The 23,793-nt window shown below is 38.2% G+C and overlaps 1 protein-coding gene across 1 annotated transcript; it reads right to left on the bottom strand.

Annotated features, from left to right (window-relative positions):
* Window positions 1-4,675: 4,675 nt before the first annotated feature.
* On the bottom strand, window positions 4,676-23,147 carry LOC139938698 (fibrinogen beta chain-like). The gene is made up of 7 exons (XM_071934315.1): window positions 22,973-23,147; window positions 14,292-14,540; window positions 13,734-13,808; window positions 10,336-10,469; window positions 6,295-6,559; window positions 5,238-5,465; window positions 4,676-4,731 (listed from the first exon to the last, which is right to left on the bottom strand). Exons 1-7 carry the CDS (start codon window positions 23,145-23,147, stop codon window positions 4,676-4,678), a joined length of 1,182 nt encoding a protein of 393 aa, XP_071790416.1.
* Window positions 23,148-23,793: the final 646 nt, after the last annotated feature.

Consider the following 23,793-nt stretch of genomic DNA (forward strand, 5'->3'; position numbering starts at 1 on the left):
CAGGGTAGTTCTTAGGATTTTGATTTTTCCAGAGTGCATGTCATGGGAGAATGGTAAGAACCGTCATTGGCAAAACTATTTATCATTCCTATCCGTATGGTTGTGTGTGTGACCGTTTTACCAATTGGAACTATTTTTGCACACTACAACGAAGTGTGGACTTAAAGGCACTGGACACTAATGGCAATTACTCAAAATATTTGCTAGCAAAAAACTTACTTGGTAACAATTGGAGAGCTGTTGGTAGTATAAAACTTTGTGAGAAACGGCTCCCTCTGTTTTCGAATAAAACGTAATTTTCCACTAAAATATTTGAACTTGATTTCGAGACCTCAGAATTAGATTTTGAGGTCCCGAAACCAAGCATCTGAAAGCACAGAACTTCGTGTGACAAGGTTTTGTCTTTCCTTATTATCTCGCAACTTCGAAGACCAATTGAGTTAAAATGTTCGCATATGTTGAGAAACACCAAGTGCGAAGATGGTCTTTGACAGTTACCGAAGGTGTCCGTGTCTTTAAAACAAATGAATAACACATGTAGTGAACTTAGTGGACTTCAACAAGACGTGCACACACACATTCACAAAAATGCATCCTTAAGGAGCATTCTTTTGTCCATTCTCTTGCCCTGAACGTACTAGTTTCTCTATACACAAAATAATATTCCTTTTCGAGCATTCCAGTCTTTAGACTTCCCCTAAAACGTCATTTTGTTTTTTCCTTTTTGTTTTGCCCTTGGTCTATATTAGATAAAGAACAAAAGAGCAAAGTGCTCCTGACACAGTTATAGAACAGGATTATCGAAGTGTATTCAACCATGGATTTAAAACCAGTGGCTTTATAAAACAGATCCGTGTGACCTTAACCATAAATAAATAAAGATTTAAAATAACTAAACCATGAAGACTTGTAATACGCACATAATTCACCTGCTGTGTGCCCCCCCAATAAAAAAGTACCTCAAACAAAAACAAACAAAAAACACAGGGAAAGAAAACCGACACAACAAAATTAGTCGTTGAATACCTGTGACATAATGTAGGTTTTAAGAAAAGATTTGAAATTGTGGTCTAAAGACAATATCTAAGATAACGTGGTAGAGAGTTTTAGATTTGTGGCGCAGTTGAACAAAAATACACGTCACCCCAGGAGTGTCGAGACTTGGTTTCAATGAGGAGAAGCATGAAACTGGATCGACTATTACTTGACTGAGTGTAAACTTGAAGTAGTTATTGTTATAGTTGGGAGCCTTGCCACTTTTGAGTAATTAATCGCTTCACAATCTGATAAAACAATGCAGAGTTTTCGCAGGCTCTGGAGTAGTTTAGGGTGAGTAAAATGCACCCGAACTGGAGGAGGGTTGTGTATGATTTGTGGTGGAGGGTAAGTGGAAGGTGGTTTCCCCCACTATTCCGGGGTTGAGGTGGAGTGAGGGTTTTACCATCCACCAAAATTGGGCCGGTAGAGTTTAAAGTGTTTGGGTTCTGTATCAAATAGCAGGCAGAGTGTGTTGTAAGAGTTGAACAAAGGGTGATATGGTCAAATGAGTTCCCACATACGTGTGCAAGAACGTAGGCTAAATGGACAGGGATGAACAAAGGAAAATGTGACTTGGGACTGGGCGCAAGTCAACGAGTGTAGACAAATTAATGGTTACAAGTGACACATGAAGTTATTTTAAAATAATTCTGCAGGAAATGTAATGAGTGTAGATAAATAATGATTATGAGTGACACATGAAGTTATTTAGATAACATAAATCTACAGGAAATGTCGTGAGGAAAAAATAAAAAGAAATAAAAACATACCCAACAGAAAATTGTGTTTGAAACAGATATAGGTACATCTCTTTCTTGAAAGTCTGTTTGGTCTAAAAAGAGTCCGTTGGTTTGGTCTTAATAATAATAATAATAATAATAATAATAATAATAATAATAATAATAATAATAATAATAATAATAATAATAATAATAATAATAATAATAATAATAATAATAATAATAATAATAATAATAATAATAATAATAATAATAATAATAATAATAATAATAATAATAATAATAATAATAATAATAATAATAATAATAATAATAATAATAATAATAATAATAATAATAATAATAATAATAATAATAATAATAATAATAATAATAATAATAATAATAATAATAATAATAATAATAATAATAATAATAATAATAATAATAATAATAATAATAATAATAATAATAATAATAATAATAATAATAATAATAATAATAATAATAATAATAATAATAATAATAATAATAATAATAATAATAATAATAATAATAATAATAATAATAATAATAATAATAATAATAATAATAATAATAATAATAATAATAATAATAATAATAATAATAATAATAATAATAATAATAATAATAATAATAATAATAATAATATCGAAGTCTTATTTATCGCACGTATCTACCATTAATGTACACAATGCGCTGAGTATATACAAATTTTCAGAAAGATAGGTTATTGAAGTGATGAATTCTGAGAACCAATTATGTAGCACCTTATAAGGTTTCACAAGGTGCTATGGAGCATTCAGAAGCCACTGCCAGGAACATCGGGGCAAACCCCTTCTCTTTTTGATAATTGCACTGGGTTCTTTTTATGCGTTACAAAACACTTTGGATCAACGGCTTTATGTAGCTTGTCAGTTCCCCCTATAATATTCGTCATAATGTGAGCCAGCCTTTAGACTGTTGATTGCAGAATCCACATCGCCGGCGTGGTTGACCTGACGGAGTTACTTACATATACTCTTTGACACGAAAGCTTTGGGTTTTGTGCAATTTTATTTTACTGTGAACACAAACAAAACATGAACATTTAAAATACCAATTACAACTTCCATAATAATAAGTAAGATAAGAACCCTGTAAGTATTTTCGAGACCTATTTCGGACATCATGAGCCTTTTTCTTTTTCTTTTTTGGAAAATCATCTAGTTGTGGATCGGTCCCCGCTCTCATCAGGTTCATGCAATTTGTCATTAATTTTGCTACAGTCTTCTCTGCCTATTTCAAAAAGATCCCATCATTAAAATTGGGCTCATTTAACGGGTAGTCGACGGGTGGGGGAGGGGGTGTACATTTTAACAGTTTAGTATTCACTTGTCTACTAATTCAAATTCATAAGGTGGCAAAGATAAGTAAATTTCGTAAAAGCCAGCAGCCATGGCTGAACAATTGTTCTTGTAAATCATCTGTAGGCCTTTAGGTAGAGTGTAAATTTAACCAAGAATGGTGAACCTGAAAGAAAAGAACCAACTCATGTACGCACTAGAAACGAAAACGAAGTACTAAGCTTTTAAAGGGAATCTGACTTTGAAGGAAGTAGGTTTTTGGACTTGAGTTTGATTTTGTGTTATAATGAAACTAAATAAGTCTGTGTTAAAAAATGAAAGTGACATGAACAACCTGTTCCACAGTTGTGCCATCAATATACCTTCACGATAGTCGGAAATAATAACAGTGGAATATGAGAGCAAATAGATGGCGCAAAATGAATACGCAGACTACAGAAAGTCTCTCAATATCACGCGAGATTTGTTCAATTTAGTATACAGGTAAATAATGTTTCAGTGTTTATCTCTGCACCAGAGTTCGAATTTCATAAATGTGCATACATTATTAACTCCAAAACTAAAAATGCCAAGTAAAATTTTGTGCAATTTAATTAAATTGTGAATACAAATACGAAACTCAAATAAAAATATATCACTTTTCTCGTCATTTATAAATAGTTTCTTTTAAAAATGTGTTTAAGATCAGTTTCGTTATTGTAACTCAATGGGTCATTGTCCCTCAACAAAGGATTGTGTATGTTTTGTAATAAGTTTTATTAGGTTTTACCAGCACAATTTTGTACCCCGTCCTCCATAAAAGTTATGATTATTATTTAGTTGTTTTTAAAACTGCTTCCTAACAACAAATTAACAGAAACCATAAATATCGAAAGATGAGATCATGAAAGCGACCTCTAAATGAAGATAACAAGTAGAAAACAACAAAAATTACACCTTCCTTTCTGAGAAGAAGAAGTGTTTGAATTAATTAAAATTTAAACAATAACTTTCTAACTATAGTATTATAGTACAGCAGAATCAGTTTGTTCAGATGTACCCATTTTAACTTTTTTGTTTACCAAAAACATAATAACTTTTTATAAACATAAACATAATCTATTTAGTAATTCTACTTCTTTAGACCTTTATTGCACACACTACCTCTTTCTAACAACACGAGCATCGCTACAAATCCAACAAGTAATGTATTTCAGAGTTTGCGTATTCGTAAATGTCTAAAAATGTACATGGAACAGCTAGGATTGCCCTAGAATTGCAAAAGTCTTGGGTTCGAATCACACCCGAGTATTATGCCTATGATTTCTTTCATAGTTTAACGACTAAGATTGTTTTGCCAGCCTGTTTTTATTTCTGTTTCGTAAACCAGCGATAAGGAGGTTCAGCGCCTGTTTTCTTCCTTGTTTCACAGACGAGATCAGAAACTTGGTTTTCGACCAATTAGTTAACTTGAAAATGTCTAAAAGAAAAAGAACAAAATCCAGAGGTTTAGCTATTTTTTTTTTTTAAATCTTTAGACATACACAATTATTACAAGTTATAAAGGTGCTGTTAAGGATAGAACACAAGTTTGAAAACTGTCATCAAGAGATGTGTTAAACCAGACCCTGTCAACGATAAAATAATAGTTATGCAAAGGTTGGCCTCTAAGAAAATATTTCCCCACAAACTCATTTTGAGCCGTTGTAAGTTTGAGCAACGGTACCAAGTGGCTGGCTTAATAATTTGCAATGTGAAATGTTAGCTCGTCAAAGTTATGTTCAAGTCAAACTAGACAAAGAAGTTATGGCTCAATTGTCTATTGTTCGTTGTGTAATGGTTTCTAGGCAGTATAGTTGGTTATCTCTCTATGGAATTGTATTAACCCTTAAAATGGGCAGTAACCCAACTGGTTAAATGTTGGGGTTTGATTAAAGGATTACTGAGCTTTCTTTGATTTGATTTGAAATTATTAATTGAAAGAAAAAATCATTCTCACGGCCAGTATGCTGAGCTACATGATTTGGTTAAGATCTACAGCTGAGCTTGCATTTTCCAACAGTGAAGTTCAGGATTCATTGGCAAATCTGTGTTTGTGTACAAAAGATGCGCTGTTGAATTTCTCCTTACATACGTTGGATCATTAGCTGGCTTTTATACAGCACTTGGTATTGAAAGCAAATAAACCCATCAGCTGTATGTTCAGCATTAAGATTAACCTCTCTGCCGTACCCTCCAGCATCACAACCATCAAACCACCAGCCTCCCTTCGACTCCTTGGCACAGTTCCTCCCATTTTCACCATCGGTGTCTCTGTCGTATGTTGAGAATGGTTTGCCATTTGCAGATAAAACGAAACGACCTGAGTAAATGGAACAACATTTGGTTTGTACATTTTAGTTGAATAAAATGTTTTTCACGCTTTTCAAACTTGTCCCGGCATTTTTGCCGGCAGCAAAATAAAATAAAAAATCCGTATTCCTGCAGCAAAATAACCGGGAAAAGTTGTTCATTCCGTAAAATATAAACTCCCTTAACGTGAGTTTGTACATATGTACACTGTTGTGGCTGAAACACAATTATTTACTTACATGTACTTTATTATGTGTAAGTGTTCGGGCAACTGTGGTTGATTGTAATTACGCTACGTTGTTAGCATACTTTCGGAGAGTCCGTAAAATAACGGCGAAATTTACGGCATATTTCACTTCACGGAAGTCTTTAAATTTACGGACACTTTTTAAGGAACACGTTGCCTTGGATCGGTCGAGTTGGTCTATAAAAAGCGTTTGTAACCGTTTTTTTTATAAAATGCATATGGTTGGAAAGATGTTTTAAAAGTAGAATACAATGATCCACACAAGTTTGCCTCGAAATTGCGTGGTTTTCCTTTAACTGTGGGAACTAACACGGTCGGCCATAAATGGATGGGAGTCAAAAGTTTGACTCCCATAAATGGCCGACCGTGTTAGTCGATGAGGTAAAAGAAAAACCGTGCAATTTCGAGGCATGTTTGTGTGGATCATTGTATTCTACTTTTACAACACCTTTCTACCCATATGCATTTTATAAAAAACGGTTACAAACGCTTTTCAAAGACCAACTCGACCGATCCAAGGCAACTTGTTCCAAGGCAACAGTGCAGCTTTTTTACAGTGTACGACTAATTGGATGAGAAAGATCCTGCTTACTGTTTCCGCAGTTCATTGAACTGTCAACGTGAATGATGTAGTTTTCACCCGAGAGGCGAAAGTTACGGAGTAGAACACCAGTTCCGCCACGGTCCTGCTTATAAACCACGACTTGAATCTTCCAGGAGATGTCTTCATCCTCAGTCAACTGACGGACTTTCTCGTTTCCCAGCCAGAAGCTTTTACCATTCAAGTCACCAAAGCCATCCCTGTACTCATTCCACCCGAGGTCGAAATCCATGTTACTAAAACGCTTCTGGATAACCTTTGAAATAGGAATAAAAAAAATTCAACTTCATAATAAAAAATTATAAAAAAAATATAAAAAAAAAAAATAAAAAAAAGGGCTGACGTTTTTACCATAGCAGAGTTTCTCTAGTGGCTTAAAAAATTACCGTTCAGCCTTCTATAAATGGTCAAAACTGGTCGTAACGTCAGCAAATTAGCTATTTTGTGCATGTTTACCTTCATTATGGTTTGTAAAACAGTTTGCAATAGCTAATTATATTTTCTGGAACATCGTACTTATAACCGTAGTCATTAACCGTGTTGCGCCTTTGTGTAAAGAGGTTTATTTTGACACAATGTGTTCCTTTAACAGCTTTTCTTCATATTCCGAAAATATGGACGACAAACGTATGTAGAGACACGTTTAATTTGCCTTCGGTAAAGTAAATGGAATAATATTTTAACATAATAAATACCTTGGACGGTTTCAAGTCTCTGATTGGTCAAAACCCGTTCACTTGGGGGAGTGTTAACGGTCGGTATAAAGACTGGCTTTGAAAAAAAGCGAAAAAGTGGCCCCTAAATCAGCCTGCATTGTGTAAACCTTGCGCGTTGCATACGCCTCTCTTAATATTTATGCATGACGTCATAATTCTTACCCAAAATGAGGCTATACGCCTCTCTTAATACTTATGCATGACGTCATAATTCTTAGAACTGCGACGTACCTCATGCATAAATATTAAGAGAGGCGTATCGCGTTAGGATGCTTATTTAGTTTCATCCATAGATAGTGTTTAGCACCGTGCGCCTTTGCTGGGGTGTACATGTGCCCAGTTTTGTGCACAAAGACATGAGGAAATCATGTTTCTTTTTACTCATTATGGAAATTAAATGTTTTCCTCAACGAATAACACAATTTCCTTAACAGGACATCATGGTATACCAATGTAGATCAATGACCACAACTATTTGCAACAAAATATAAGCCAAATCATCTTTAAAAAGGTGCTTGTCTTAGGCGAGGTAGGGGTCAAAGACGCGGAAACTGCAAAATAGTCGCTAAAATGCATTACATCGGCAAGGTATTTTGTCAGAATTTCAGTATTTTTACTTTCTGCTTAATTAAAAAAAAATCAAGAATGTAGTACGTTGTTATATCAACCAGCCATATCAAGGACATTTCATAGATTGTCGAGAAAGACATTCAACTCCCATAAAAAGTGAAAAGGAAAACGATTTTCTCGTGCCTTGTGCACAAAACTAGTCACAAAAACTACCCAGTAATGGTGCGCAGTGCATGGCGGCGCCCACCACTTGTGCGCCTGGATCGGTCTATAGAATTAAAATAACTAGATCGGCCGCGCGTACATACGCGCCGATGCCTGTGAGCAAACGCACCAATCGTTCAAAAGTCTTGTTTACACAGCGACATGCTACATGGACGCTGAGCTCATGCGCGCGTTTTAATGCACAAAGAACAGCAATAATCCATTCATTTGCCTCCTTTGACCCAAGTGAGGGCGCTGAACAGACCATTATTTAAAAGAGTCACTGGTCTCAAAGATCGGTAATATACCATAGAGCTATATAATGTATTATAACACCCCTTGCAAGTATTCTGCCTGCTCATTGGTTTAGAGCGCGTCACATGACATGTCTTAGTTTTGCCAGACGACGGCCGTGTGATAGAGCGTCGGTTTGCCATGCGCTAGTCCAACAGACTAGCACATGGCGTGCAGTACCCAGACGTCCGTTGCGTGTACTGGGATGATACATTAATAGTCTGTAACCACTTCGGATTGCACGACACTAAATGCAACACAGTAAGTAAAAGTGTTTGCAATCTGTATTCGCGTCGTCCGTGGATTGTAGCATTCAGGTCTGTAACGTAATAAGAATTGTACAGTCATTAGACATGTTTGGGGTGTTATAAAACAAATATTGACTGCTTTTACTCGTGCAATGGTTAAAAACTATGACTCCCTCGGTGATCCCCGTAGCGTTCTATTTTCCCTCGGCTTCGCCTCGGGAAAATAGAACGCTCCGGAGATCACCTCGGGAGTCATAGTTTTAACCATAGCACTCGAAGCAGTCAATATTTGTATAATATACACGCACGAAAGAGATGGGAACCATCAAAAGCTCAAATATCCCTGAACATGTTTGGAAGTATCGCCGAGAGAAAAGTAACAACATTTGTACAATTGTAGCCGTTAATATCGCGTAAAAGGTAGTATTGGTGGTTGGCGCTGTTAACGGACCTCGCCGCCAGCCACCAACCCGGTCATTACTACGCAGTGATGAAGACCGGGTCCGAACAATGGACCCTCCCATAGAGTTATATATAAGAACTAGAGGGCGCACGAGTGATGCTTCGTGCACGAACGCCACGGGACCGCAAGACGACAAGCGCGTCGTTCTGCACAAGCGTTGAATATGAAATACGCGTTTAAGTTTTTTTTATTGAACGCTCACGCGATGCTGTTTGTTCAACTTACAAAATGGCCGCACAAACACACGCTGTGAGATTCCAGTTTTGTCAACTTACAAAATGGCCGCCTGCGCGCATGCCAGCAGTGCGCTCTCTAGTTCTTATAGACCTTTCTTTTGCAACGTCACAGCCCGAGTTTTTGCCAACCCAGATTGGAAAACTATGGAAAGCCATAAGTGCAAATCAAGAAAAGATCGCTATTTTTGGTAACAATGTTACCAAATTTGTTGATTTTGTTTTAAACAAAGCAATTAATTATGAGAGGTTTTTTGTTTAATTGAAAGTTAGCAGAAAATGTTGAATTTTGTTAAAACATCTGTTTTTACAATTTGGTGTTTTACTAACATTCGGCCGACCATGCCAACCAAGGCGGTTTTTTTATCAACAAAAGAAAGCTCTATATATAACTCTATGACCCTTCCTATGAAATATGCTAATCACATTCATGCATGCGTACAGACCCTGTTGGTTGGCAAACGCCATAGAGTTGTGCACTTAGCAGACGCGCAATCGCGTCTGCGTCACGCACCCATTAGCCGTGTACAAAACAGCGCGATGTTACCTCATTTTGCCAACCAAAACGTTAGTGCGCACGCGCTATGTGCAATTTACATATTTCATGGGAAGGGTCTATTCCCTGCATGCTATGTGGAAGATTATGACATTTCTCCAAAGAGCCTCGAAAACAGCGGTGGTTTAGTCGATATGGCTGCGCAAATTAATAATCAATCTGGTTTTTGATTTTATGTCAGTAATTGGTTGATGACGTTTTAATATATATCAGACATGTTTATGCACACATATCCACAATAAGGAACTGAACACGTTTTTTTTTTCTCAAAGATGTGTTTCTGGCATACATGATGGCGATTTGAATGCATAAGTCCACTTGCTTTGCATTGTAGAACTTTAATTTAAAACCCTCAGCGATGGGACTGCTATTTAATCTCGGGTATAACGTGTTTGTTTACCAGTCCTATAGCATCGATTAAAAAATCAGACCCAAACCTCAAGGTAAAAAAAGCAAACACAAAACTAAACACACTTCTGCCGTTGACGGCGCGCGTCAACATGACAATGCTTGGACGTCATGCATGGGAGTTTGCTCTGCTATATACACCTCCACGCTGCAACAAAGCGGCCATACAAATTGGAGCTTCCAACAATGAAAGCACTGGGTAAGGGTAATCGAAGTGACTTTTTTTTTACACAATTAATATCTATTTAACATTTCAAATGAAAATTCAGCAAATGTCACGACTTTCCATTTTCGTTCAAGTAGGTATTTAATCTCTTCATTGGAGAATCGTTGGACTTACAATCCATCCTGACCGTCGGGTCATGTAGCAATATACATCAAAGCCTCTTGGATTCTTAGATGGGTAAATAGTGTAAACACCACTCCTCCTTTCGCCATCATCGTGATAGTCTTGGCAGTCGTGGCGACTGAACTCTAGAATGAAACAAAAGAACCTACAATAAACACACTGAACGAACACAAAGGTGTCCGGTGTTGTGTTGCTTTGATTCAATATTGCAGGCCTTCAAATGAAGCATGTAGTGGACCCTTCCCATGAAATATGCTAATTACATTCTCGCATGCGTACAGAACCTGTTGGTTGGCAAACGCCATAGAGTTGTGCACTTAGCAGACGCGCAGTCGCGTCTGCTTCACGCACCCTTAGCCGTGTACAAAACAGTGCGATGTTCCCTCATTTTGCCAACCAAAACGTTAGTGCGCATGCGCTACGTGCAATTTACATATTATTTCATGGGAAGGGTCTATTGAGAAAGGCTTGTTTTGGTCTGTGAGTGCGCAATATAAACCGAAGCCCAACCTTCATTCTGATACTGACTACAAACTCATTGAAAACCCTAAAAGGGCGTGTAGTTTTTGAGATATAGTCCCACTTTTGTTGACCTGGAAGTAAAGTTAAGCATGAGGTCATGATAAAACAATTTCAATCCTTAAAGGCAGTGGACACTATTGGTAATTACTCAAAATAATTATTAGCATAAAACTTTTCTTGGTGACGAGTAATAGTTGATGAACATTGTGAGAAACGGCTCCCTCTGAAATGCCACACAGTTTTCGAGAAATAAGTAATTTTCCACGAATTTGATTTCGAGACCTCAGATTAAGAACTTGAGGTCTCGAAATCGACCATCTAAACGCGCACAACTTCGTGTGACAAGGGTGTTTTTTTCTTTCATTATTATTTCGCAACTTTGATGACCGATTGAGCTCAATTTTTCACAGGTTAGTTATTTTATGCATATGTTGAGATACACCAACTGTGAAGGCTAGTCTTTGACAATTACCAAAAGTGTCCATTGCCGTTAATGCTCAAAGCGTCCCCAAATTTAAAGTTAGTTAAGTAGTTCTGGAAAATAATAGTTATTAATCAATAATTCTAGTTACACTTTGACTGACAGGCCCTTTTCACTTAAGTGTGCCTAGAAACTTAAGGCTGATCTTCATTTAAGATACTGAATACCAAGGAAATTTTTTAATTAGAAAATAGATGTCAAAATGGGGTCATGGTAACCCTCTTGGCTAATATGAAATGTTCAAAGCGTCGATAACTGAAAAGAAAAAGGATGCGAATCGGGTGTGTAGTTCCTCAGTTAATATGGTCCCACCTTTGGTCGAACTGCAAAAATTTCAACATTGAGTCAGAGTAACCCAAGTGCAATCCTAACGAAAACTGAAAAGAAATTGAAAATCGGTTTGTGTTTTTTGAGATGGTCCAACTTCCGGTTTGAATTTTGTGTGTGTTTACAACTGGATTAAGGAGGCAGTTCAGCTTGCTACGCAAACGCAATCCGCAAGGATAAAGACAGGACCCTGCAGCTAGATCCAGTGATTCCATTGCATACAATGATATTGGATAAACGTGCACCCATTATGCCCAAACAGTACACTGCTCTCAAGTCCGCGATATTAGAATGTTTAATGTATAAACATGTATTTTTTATGAGCCAGGTCTGGGAGGGCACATCTTTTTGTATGACAGTTTTTTTAACTTTTGCCCTTCCCTGGCAGCCTGTGCTTGTTTTATTGTTTTGCTTGTCCGAAGAATTAAAATAAATAAATAAAATAAAATAAATCCAATTTGACTGCGTATCTCTATGTAAAATTAATGGGGTCAAAGGTGAATCTACAGAATCGCTTTTCCACTTGTCACTGTCCCATCATATTCTGGGTTAATTTCTATGTGTTCTTCGTGACGATCTTTGGATGTACGTCGAAGCACGAAGGTCTACCTCCATCGCCGAAGGATTTGCCTGCTCCGTATAATTATGCTGGTTGTTTATAATACGTGGGTAGACTGGATCCTTATGCTGCGTCATAGTAAAACGTTGCTATAAACAAAGCACCAGTCTACTTGCAACATTGTGCGATAATGTCACGAAGATTTGACAGTTGCAACGGCTGGAAACACGTATTCGCTTGCCTTTTACCGCTTTGTTTTTTTTAAACTAATTTTTCGCTAATTACGTGACCTTTTGATGAGTTGTTTTACAGCAACCATCTATAAAAACATTATTTATGATTCTACACCCCTAAATTGCGTAAACGGTGAGCCGGTGTGCCCCTTTAATGCCGGTCTCTGGCGTCATTCACGAGCCTCGAAGTGTGACGTCAGATGTTTAGGCTATATACTCGATTATTTGCAATGGAAGACTGTCAGGACGCTTGGTGACAGCAGACTTACCAGGTAAAATCTATTGTTCCCGGGAATGTGTGCATGCTCAGAACTACGTAAACAGTGGCATATATCTGGTAAGTCTGCTGCCACTAAGCCTTTCAAAGGGTGCGTTCGTTTAGCTTCACTGGGTCGACCCGGTGTGTGGCGGTTTTTTTTCCAGGACGAACGTGGATAATTACCTGAACACGTTTGTCCTGGAAAAAGAAAACGCCACACACCGGGGTCGACCCGGGGAAGCTAATGGAACGCACCCGAAGTCTCCCTTTAAAATCATTGGACACTTTCTGAACATAATTATTTACTATTAACTTACAGGGTTTTTAGAAGGTAATGGTGAAAGACTCCCATGAAATATTATTCCATGAAATGCTTTACTTTTTGAGAATACATTAAAACAATATTGTTAACGAGAATAACGGATTTATTTTAGACACATGTCATGACACGGCGAACGTGCGGAAACAAGGATGGGTTTTTCCGTTATTTCTCCCGACTTCGATGACCGATTGAGCCTAAATTTTCACAGGTTTGTTATGTTGAGATACACGAAGTGTGGGCCTTTGAAAACTACTGTTTTACCGATGTTGTGCGATTGCTTTAACTGAAGTCTTGTCCAGTGAATCCTTGATATTTCAAGACGATGTAAATATGATGATAACAATAAAATTGCTTTAATTAGAAACAAATTTAAACACAACAATTATTGGTTAGGTCAAGGTCGCCGTTTAGCCACACTTTGCAATATTGGGTAAAGTGTTCTTAAATTTGCCCAAAGCTTGCGGACGACGTGTGCAGTACATGTTTGCACTTTTTATTATATCACTGAGAGAACGGTAAGGCGAGGCCATCAAAATATTGCATATAACTGTATGGGAATAAACAATTCATGTCTTTCCTGTTAAAAAATAAATGTAAAGTTACTTTAAGCACTTTTAAAAGTGCTTGACAGTTCAACATGAGCGGAGTCTTTCTCTGGGCTTAATGACATTACAACACGCACGTACTGGTGTAATTGAAGTAGTCAAGCGGAACTTGACGGAGAGTGTGGCAAAAAACATGAAGACACAACTTGGTTGACCCTGAAGAATATAATATAATTAATATTATATTTTAAGTGGTTAAATGGAAGAGGATGGTTTAAAGGCACTGGACACTATTGGTAATTACTAAAAAATAATTGTTACATAGCATAAAAACTGACTTAGTAATGAGCAATAAAGAGTTGTTGATAGTGTAAAACATTGGAAAAAAAGGCTCCCTCTGAAGTTTTTGAGAAATAAGTAGTTTTCCACGAGTTTTATTTTGAGACGTAAGAATTAGATTTTGAGGTCCCGAAATCAAGCATCTGAAAAGAGTGTGACAAGGGTGTTTTTTCTTTCATTATTATCTCGCAACTTCGACGATCACTTAATTAAGCTCAAGTTTTAACAGGTTGGTTATTTTATGCATATGTTAAGATACACCGAGTGAAAAGACTGTTCTTTGACAATTACCAAAAGTGTCCAGTGTGTTTCTTATAATAAAGATATTCGATTAAGTGTAATATATTCCAAGCTTCTTACTTGCACACTCAAAGTATTTGAGTATTTCTGTCTTGATGTTTGTGAAGAGAGGGTGATCGGTGTAAAACGGATCAAATTCTCTATCGGGTGTATACGTGTTCATGCCCCCAGGGTAGATGCTGGTACACTGGCATCGAAGGCGGTGATTTAACGGCATGACCCACCGTATAATGCCGTTCTCCTTTGGGTTCGGCTCCCTTCCAAAGCTGCAACTAAACGCTGAAACTGATGCAAACTCAAACCAGGACGCTTGATTGACGAAAATAGAAGAAAAACAAAAACAATAACAAATAATGTAGTATGATCGGCGGTAATAGGGTGATTTCTTGCCAACACTTGTTTCTAGAAATCGGAAATAATATTTCAGAATTTACCAGTGTGATGACACGTTTGATACTGCGTGGTTAAAGGCAGTGGACATTACTGGTAATTACTCAACATAATTATTAGCATAAAACCTTTCTTGGTGACGAGTGGTGGGGAGAGGTTGATGGTATAAAACATTGTGAGAAACGGCTCCCTCTGAAGTGCAATAGTTTTCGAGAAAGAAGTAATTTTCCACAAGTTTGATTACGAGACCCCATTGAGGTCTCGAAATCAACCATCTAAACGCACACAACTTCGTGTGACAAGGGCGTTTTTTCTTTCATTATTATCTCGCAACTTCGACGTCCGATTGAGCTCAAATTTTCACAGGTTTGTTATTTTATGCATATGTTGAGATACACTAACTGTATAGGCTAGTCTTTGACAATTACCAATAGTGTCCACTGCCTTTAAAGATGCTGTCAGATGTTTTGCCCCAAACATTTAAAAAATAGATTTTTTGAGTGAATGGTATTTCAATGAGTATCAACCGCTCTAGCGAAAACAAGTTTAACATTTACTTTTAATGGTCAGGAACCATGACAAAAATTTAAAACGTTTCTTGTAAAACACATAAGATTTGGTCACGTGATATATTGTCAAAAACTAATTTTGAGCACTTTATTTCACTGCTACTAATAATTGGCGGACTTTTTCGAGCAATGGCTTAAATGAAAGCTTGTAACTTTCTCGACCCCCATCAAAGTATCTATTGAATTTGAAATCATAATTTTGGAGTCAAATCGGCAAAAAATCTGACATAGCATCTTTAAGTCCTGTATGACGGGTGGCTCAATCCCTGAGACCCGAGAGAGCAGAAAGTGAAACGACTAACCAGGTTGCATTTGGACACGCGCGGGAATTAAAACGTGCCTGTAGATGAAACTTAATTAAATTTAGCTGAAATTGCTCGGGAAACCTGAATTGAGCGATTGGCAGTGAATTACCCAGTCATGATCTGGATTGTGGGATGAACATATTGCGTAATGCACAATTTACGAAATCAATTTTTGAGCAGAATGTTGAATACAAATCTGTTTTTGAAACATTGACATAAAATGGAAGTTTGACTTACCGATACCCACGGCGGTAATGAAGCTTACCCACCGCGTGCTGTTCATCTTCCCGTTTCTATCGGCTTTCTAGACACCAGTAAGTTACGCCAAATCCTCCAATGAATGTTCAATGAATAAACACAGCGAATACAAAAAAAAAACGACAATGCGTCGAATTCACACAGTTTTATCAATAACTTCGACACATGAAAGAAACACTGGAGTCTCGTGGTTATTTCAAGTACAGTCTCTGCTTGGCGTTGTGGTATACTTTGGGCGTTGCCGTTTGAAGATGCACCGACCAGTCAAACGCCTGCATGTGGTAGTTGAAATTCACCAATAGTTGAGTCGTATTGGCAGAGTACGATAGGCAAAAGGTTGTAGTTACCAGTATCAGATAAATGCACATCCGTACTTCCATTGGGAGACCTTGGAACTATGGGATGCAGCAAGGCACCAATTTCATGGCACTGCTTATTGGCGATTTCTACCGGCTACCGATCAACGTCGTGTTGATGTCCAGAAATATCTTGGTATTTTAATTGACAGCATACTTACTTTCATTCCTCGGGTTAATAATATTATATATAAAAAACTGACTGCACGAGTGGTTGAGTATGGCGTAACTTTCGCTCATTAAAGGCACTGGACACGTTTTTTGTAATTACTCAAAATAACTGTTAGCATAAAAAACTTACTTAGTAACGAGTAATTGAGAGCTGTATAGTATAAAACATTGTGAGAAATGGCTCCTTCTGAAGTTACATAGTTATCGAGCAAGAAATAATTTTCCCCTAAAATTATTTGAATTTTTTTTTCGAGACCTCAAAACTAGATTTTTGAGGTTCCGAAATCAATCGAGAAAGAAGTAATTTTCAACTAAAATTATTTTAATTTGATTCCGAGACCTTAAAACTAGATATTTGAGGTCCCGAAATCAAGCATCTGAAAGCATACAGCTTCGTTAGACACGGGTGTTTTTTCTTCCATTATTGAGTTCAATTGAGTTCAATTTTTTTTACAGGTTTGTTATTTTATGTATATGTTGAGATACACTAAGTGAGAGGACTGGTCTTTGACAGTTACAAAAGGTTTCAGTGGCTTTAAACTGGTACCTGAGCGATTTTTTTGACGGGAATGCTATTTAATCTTGTTTAAAACGTGTTGTTTAGGTAGTTTGGATATTTGTACCCTTTTGATTTTTTTCTCGTAATTTTCGATTACCACCTGATAAATATACACAGACACAAGGATTTGTTGTTGTAGTGAACTCTGCCAAGAGTTAATTTATTCCGTACTCTGAATTCGGTGGTAAAACGTCAATTCATAATAATATAAGGGATTTCCCTTTATTTAATTCCATCCAGTGATATCCACACTCATAAAGAAGTATACCAGTTCCCATTATAATACACTTTGAGACCAATTCGCAAAGGGTCCCAATTCCTCACTTTGCGAACGGTAAATTTCCAATCCGCAAAGGTTCCCACTTCTCGGCGATTTGCCAAAGAAGGTACCAGACTAATTACAATTATTATAATTAAATTATTATTATAAATTATTATAATTATAAATGCACTCATTGACTGGAGAAAACTCCGGGTCAATGAGGTTCCCACTTCCAGCGAGTTGCCAAGAAGGTACCAAATTAATCTACTTCTTTATATACAATCACATCATTTTATTACCACCATATTTATCCATATCAATTCACATAAATTAATTTACCACTTCCTCACAGGCTACAATGTCTATTAGCTTCTTGTGGAACAACCTAAACTTACCGCCAAAGCAAATTTTGATATAAAAATTTGCCCAAACATTCCCCTTTTTTTTTTTTTTTTTTTTTTTTTTGTAACAAAACTTTCTCCGAGTGTGAAGTGGAGAACCTCAACCCGTCTGATAAATTTTAATGGAACCAAATGAATCATGTCTCGCCAGTACGCACCTTCCGGGAAGGGTTAATGAGATGGGGTTGTTTTATAACAGGTGCGTTTTGCATCTCCCGAAGTATCTTCTTTGCATACATATTTAAATCCCAAGTGCAGCGTTTTTCTGCCCTCCTTTAACTTTACCTTGATACTTCACCCTTAACAAAATGTCTGACCAAATTAACCGTGTGTTGGGTAGGATGTTCCTAATTACCTTTAGGCTCTCTTTACCCTATGTCTACTCTGTCCCGAATTTTCCTTCAAGATATCTTTGGTCCCTAGATATAACACTATTGTCGTCGGGACCTCGCCTTTTGCCAGGTATCTCCTGAGCCTAGTGCCAGCCGTCCAGGCGTGCCCCAGACACGTCTTTCCATGTCACTGTCCCACCACTGTGTCGCTGCTGTGGCGAATGATACTGTCCCGGTACCCACGTTCTTGCTTCGGATTGATGAACATCTTTAGACTCCCTGTTACCCTATGTCTTATCTGTCCCGAATTTTCCTTCACGATATCTTTGGTCCTTATATGTAACACTATTGTCGTCGGGACCTCGCCTTTTGCCAGGAGTCTCCTGAGCCTAGTCCCAGCCGTCCAGGCGTGCCCCAGACACGCCTTTCCATGTCACTGTACCTCCACCGTGCCGCAGCTGTGGCGAATGATACTGTCCCGGTACCCACGTTCTTGCATCGGATTGATGAACATCTTTAGGCTCCCTTTTGCCCTATGTCTTTATATCTGTCCCGAATTTTCCTTCAAGATATCTTTGGTCCTTAGATGTAACACTATTGTCGTCGGGACCTCGCCTTTTGCCGTATCTCCTGAGCCTAGTCCCAGCCGTCCAGGCGCGCCCTAGACACGCCTTTCCATGTCACTGTACCACCACTGTGCCGCTGCTGTGGCGAATGATACTGTCCCCGATAAACATCTGTATAAAAACAAATTCAAAGAAAAACAGCCTGGGTAATCTGTTCTGACCAATATTTTTTTTTCTTGTCAAAGTCTTGTATGTAGTTGAAAATGTTGTACACAATTTGTTAACAACCAACTCAACATTCACCAATCTTGCAAATGATTATTTATCTTAAACAGCAATATGCTAATTAAAGAAGCGGTTGTCTACACTGCTTATTTATGACCTTGCTACAAGCTACCCCTTTTTAGACAATTGAAAACATTAAGTCTGGCCTAATGTAGGATTCACGTGCTCCAGACTTCCATCTCCCCATACTTTTGATTTGTTCCTCCCGAACCCCAAACATATCCTGCAACTATGAACTGAAAAGGGTGTGGGGTTTACCTGATGGCCTTAATCCCTACTTTAAGATGTGATTAACTTGTCTGGCTGACATAGGGTCCCCCTCAATGTACAAACGGTGAAGTATTGGCATTCCTGTCTATAGAAATGATTGAACTTTACCCACTTGATCCGTTTTTGAATATCTTAGAACTACTTGCAAATTCCCTTCCTGATTAAAGGAAATATCACCAATACGCAACGCCCGGGAATTTGCCATCGTGAGTTGTAAACTCACTCACCCTCAGAATAACCGAAAAGGGCAACCAAGAATGCTGCTTTTAACAGCAGAGCTTCATATGCTGATTATACTTTAAACATTAACTATGCTACTTAATAAAGGTCATATAGGTCAAATATGGTATGTCTGCAAGCTATGCTGCAACCGGATGAAGATGTCTGCAAGCTATGCTGCAACCGGAGCAACTGATTCCTTTTTAATCATTCATCTTCTCTTTTCATCTTCACACTCTTCTACGTTTGCATCGAACATTTTTGTCTTCACTGTAAAAATTACACCCTGTACTTGCCCCAGCATTAGGTATGAAAATGTAGCGACTCACCCGATTGGCCCGGCTAGTAAGCCATCGGCTTCACCACTCTCTGTAGCCGCCCATCTTCGCCCTCCTCATCAGGTATCACTTGGATTTCTTCAATGCGGTTCCCACTTCCAGCGAGTTGCCAAGAAAGTACCGAATTTTGCGAAACTATACAATCTATCTTAACTCCTCGGTGGCAGAATATTCAATGACGGTTCCCAGAAAGACAAGCACCCTTTCCCCAAAATGCCTTGCTTTGGTTGGTTGAAAAGAACAATGGAACCACGTCTGAATGCGCCCTGACAATCCCAATCGCTTATAGCCCCGACTGTGCAACCTGACTATAATTATGCATATTTCCTGGTGTTAAATCGGTTTACTGCGTTACGCATTAAACCCTATTAAATAATCGGTCCCCAACCTCAAGGTTTTGAAAAGGTGAAAACACTTCTGCCGTTGACGGCGTGCTTTAAAATGACATTGCTTTTACGTCGTGTATGTGAGTTTGCTTTGTTATACCTCCACGCTGCAACAAAGCAATTTAAAAATTGGAGATCCCAACCACGACGTTACACGAGTTTTATCGAATTATTCAAAAAAGCGCTGGCTAAAGGTATTCGAAATAATTGGTTTTTGTACACAATTAAAACAAATATTGTCATGCAGTTGGGACAGTTTTACTGGGTAAATTCATTTCCTTTCCAAAGCCCCGGAAGTAAAGCGCACACCCCCCACCCCCCCCCCCCCCCGCCGACACAAACATCAAGAAACAAACAAAAGTTATTCAAACCTCTATGTTCACTTTAATCCATTAAAATGTGTGTTTGTGCATGTGAGTTTGTCCATTAATAAGATAGGCATATCTCGCATCATAGTACCACATGTGAAAACGTTTTGCGTAACAGTTTGTGCTGATATCAAGCTTTTATTAGAAAACTCCTAGCAATATTATAGTAAGATGTTGCTCTATCACTGTAGCATTCCTACTTTAAGCTGCGGTAGACTACAATCGCTCAATGACATATTCGCGTCGCCCGCGCACGACTCGATAAATAATAATGTCAGCAAAAAAAAATAATTTTAGTTGAAAATTACTTCTTTCTCGATTGATTTCGGAACCTCAAAAATCTAGTTTTGAGGTCTCGAAAAATAATTTTAGGGGAAAATTATTTCTTGCTCGATAACTACGTAACTTCAGAAGGAGCCATTTCTCACAATGTTTTATACTATACAGCTCTCAATTACTCGTTACTAAGTAAGTTTTTTATGCTAACAGTTATTTTGAGTAATTACAAAAAACGTGTCCAGTGCCTTTAATGAGCGAAAGTTACGCCATACTCAACCACTCGTGCAGTCAGTTTTTTATATATAATATTATTAACCCGAGGAATGAAAGTAAGTATGCTGTCAATTAAAATACCAAGATATTTCTGGACATCAACACGACGTTGATCGGTAGCCGGTAGAAATCGCCAAAAAGCAGCGCCATGAAATTGGTGCCTTGCTGCATCCCATAGTTCCAAGGTCTCCTACTGGAAGTACGGATGTGCATTTATCTGATACTGGTAACTACAACCTTTTGCCTATCGTACTCTGCCAATGCGACTCAACTATTGGTGAATTTCAACTACCACATGCAGGCGTTTGACTGGTCGGTGCATCTTCAAACGGCAACGCCCAAAGTATACCACAACGCCAAGCAGAGACTGTACTTGAAATAACCACGAGACTCCAGTGTTTCTTTCATGTGTCGAAGTTATTGATAAAACTGTTTGAATTCGACGCATTGTCATTTTTTGTATTCGCTGTGTTTATTCATTGAACATTCATTGGAGGATTTGGCGTAACTTGCTGGTGTCTAGAACGCCGATAGAAACGGGAAGATGAACAGCACTTTCGCTGCTTGTGCGCTTCAAGGCAAACGCAAACATTCGGCGCTTGCATGCGTAAGCGGAGAATGGTGATTGTAAATGCAAGAGTTTTATTGCAAACGCCGCATTTTTTTTTTTTAAGTGTAAGCCTCTATAGCCTTAAAACTTAGCCCTGTTTTGTGTAAGTGGGTTGTTGGTACATGAGGTGAATTAAGCTTAATGTGTACAAATCTTGTGAGACTGGCCCATTTCACGGCTCTGGTTACCCGTAAGCAAATAAATTACGCTAAAAACGGGAAAAATTATGCGCTTACATCGAGCGTGTTTCACAGTTTACCAGGTAATCTTTGCTCGCGTTCGTGTAAACCCATAATTACTTTGTATTCTTTGCTTCAAAGCCTGCACATAGGGGCTTTGGTGCTTGCACAGTAAGCGGAAAATGGTGATTGTAAGCTCAGAGTTTCGTGCTTAGCATAGTACTGGCCCTTGTTATTGTGTAAGTTGGTTTAGTTTGCCCTAGTCCTACTTACTAACAACTTGTTAATGAGGGGAATTTATAGCTTGTATGTATACATCTTGTGAAACCTGGGCCCGATTTCGAAGCTATACTTACCGTAAAAGCAATGAATCGCAGCTTCCGTCTGCACTTACTCAGCTTAGCATAGGATGTCTTTGCTTGTGTGTGCGTGCAAATTCATTGTTGAATGTATTTGCACTCTTGCAGTAAGCGAAGAAATGTGATCTTGGCAGCGCATATTGCACTGTGCAGTTGAGCTATGAAATGAGGCCCTGGTTAGCTTAAATTATTTAATTAATTTTCTTAGTTATGTTGAATTGAATATTCAATTAGCCAATCTTTAGGCCACCATAGTCTAACAAATCCACATCTGATTGTGCAATGTCATTGTTCTTCGATTTATACCTGTGTGAGAATGTACTGTATGATATTCATTGGCCCCAAACGGTGACGACGTCACTATGACATGCGTTACGTGACATCATTATTGCACGCTTTGTATTATGCACAAACACGATGGTTGTGGTAAAATTAAAGTATTTGGGTAAAAATCATTATTTCCAAATAAGTTCAATTTTAGTCACTTAATGTACACGTTTTTAAAGAAGAAAAAACACGAATGCTTTTGGTGTGTTCATGGCAATTGTATAGTGCCAACATGCAACCACAGGGGTACGGGACGCCATGTGAGAAGTTGTTGAAAGAACGTAAACAAATTTAATAATTGACTTTATACAAATTTGTCTGCATTCCTCTTGCGATTAGGAAAACTTTGTGATTAAAACACCCATCAAATTGTCAACACTCAAACTTACTGTTTCGTTTCCAGTCACTGCTTATGTTTCACTTTGTTCATGTTTGTTGTGTTGTCATTTAGCCTTCGAAAATCTGCTAGGGTCGAAACTTCAGGATATTGACTATTTTTTGCTAGATTTATTTTAATAAGTTTTTAAACGTGCGGTTGGTTTTCTAGCCTGAACATCTAATGTCACATTCGAGGCTCGTGATTAACTCCATATATGTGCCGTTGAACCTACGTCAATCCCCGTCCACATTCACTTTTTATATTAAATTCGCATAAAGAATTGAGTCAATTCCGACGTACATGTACTGAACAGAATACACAGTGCAATCTGCATGCTGATAATAACCTTTTTATCAACTTCGTTCCCAGGGGTGGCGATCTTGCCGCGCCATTTTCCCCCCAGCATGCCTTGCTCGATCATAACCAGGGGTACATACGTACGCAGAGCTAACGGGTGATACGGCACGCTGCCCATGGTAGCGAGGTTGGCTTTCCATATCTTTCTTATGATTGATTTGTGGTGATGTTCGTCAGCTGCAACCACATCACCTCTGACCAATCATAACACATAGAGAGGGAAAGCATGTCACTGCACGTTGTTTTGATTAGTTTGTGTTGATGATCGTCAGCCGCAACTACATCACCTCTGACCAATCATAACCAAGAGAGGGAAAGCTTTTGTCACTGCACGTAAACATTTTCAAATGTTGGCTGCTCGGTCGGGTGAGCCCCTGAAAACAACATTAAAACGTTCACTCGCCCTCACGTGGTGACATCAAGCACATTGGGTCAGTCCCAAGTGACCCGTTCCACTAGTAGGGCACTTAGGACTGACCCGGGTAAGCCCCTGGAATGCCGTCAAAGCTATTCGAACTTACCGGGGTCGACCGGGTCGACCCAGGGAAGCTAATCAAACGGTATCGAATGAAATCACTGGTATGCAATGAAATCACCGGTATGCAATGAAATCACTGGTATCCAATGAAATCACTGGTATCCAATGAAATCACTGGTATCCAATGAAATCAATGGTACCCAATGAATCACTGTTTTTAATCTGGAGGATAGAGACAGGGGACCAAAGAAGTTTTCAGCAAAATAAACCATTTTAACAATTCAAG

This window comes from Asterias amurensis, chromosome 6 (assembly GCF_032118995.1).
Source record: "Asterias amurensis chromosome 6, ASM3211899v1".
NCBI lineage: Eukaryota > Metazoa > Echinodermata > Asteroidea > Forcipulatida > Asteriidae > Asterias > Asterias amurensis.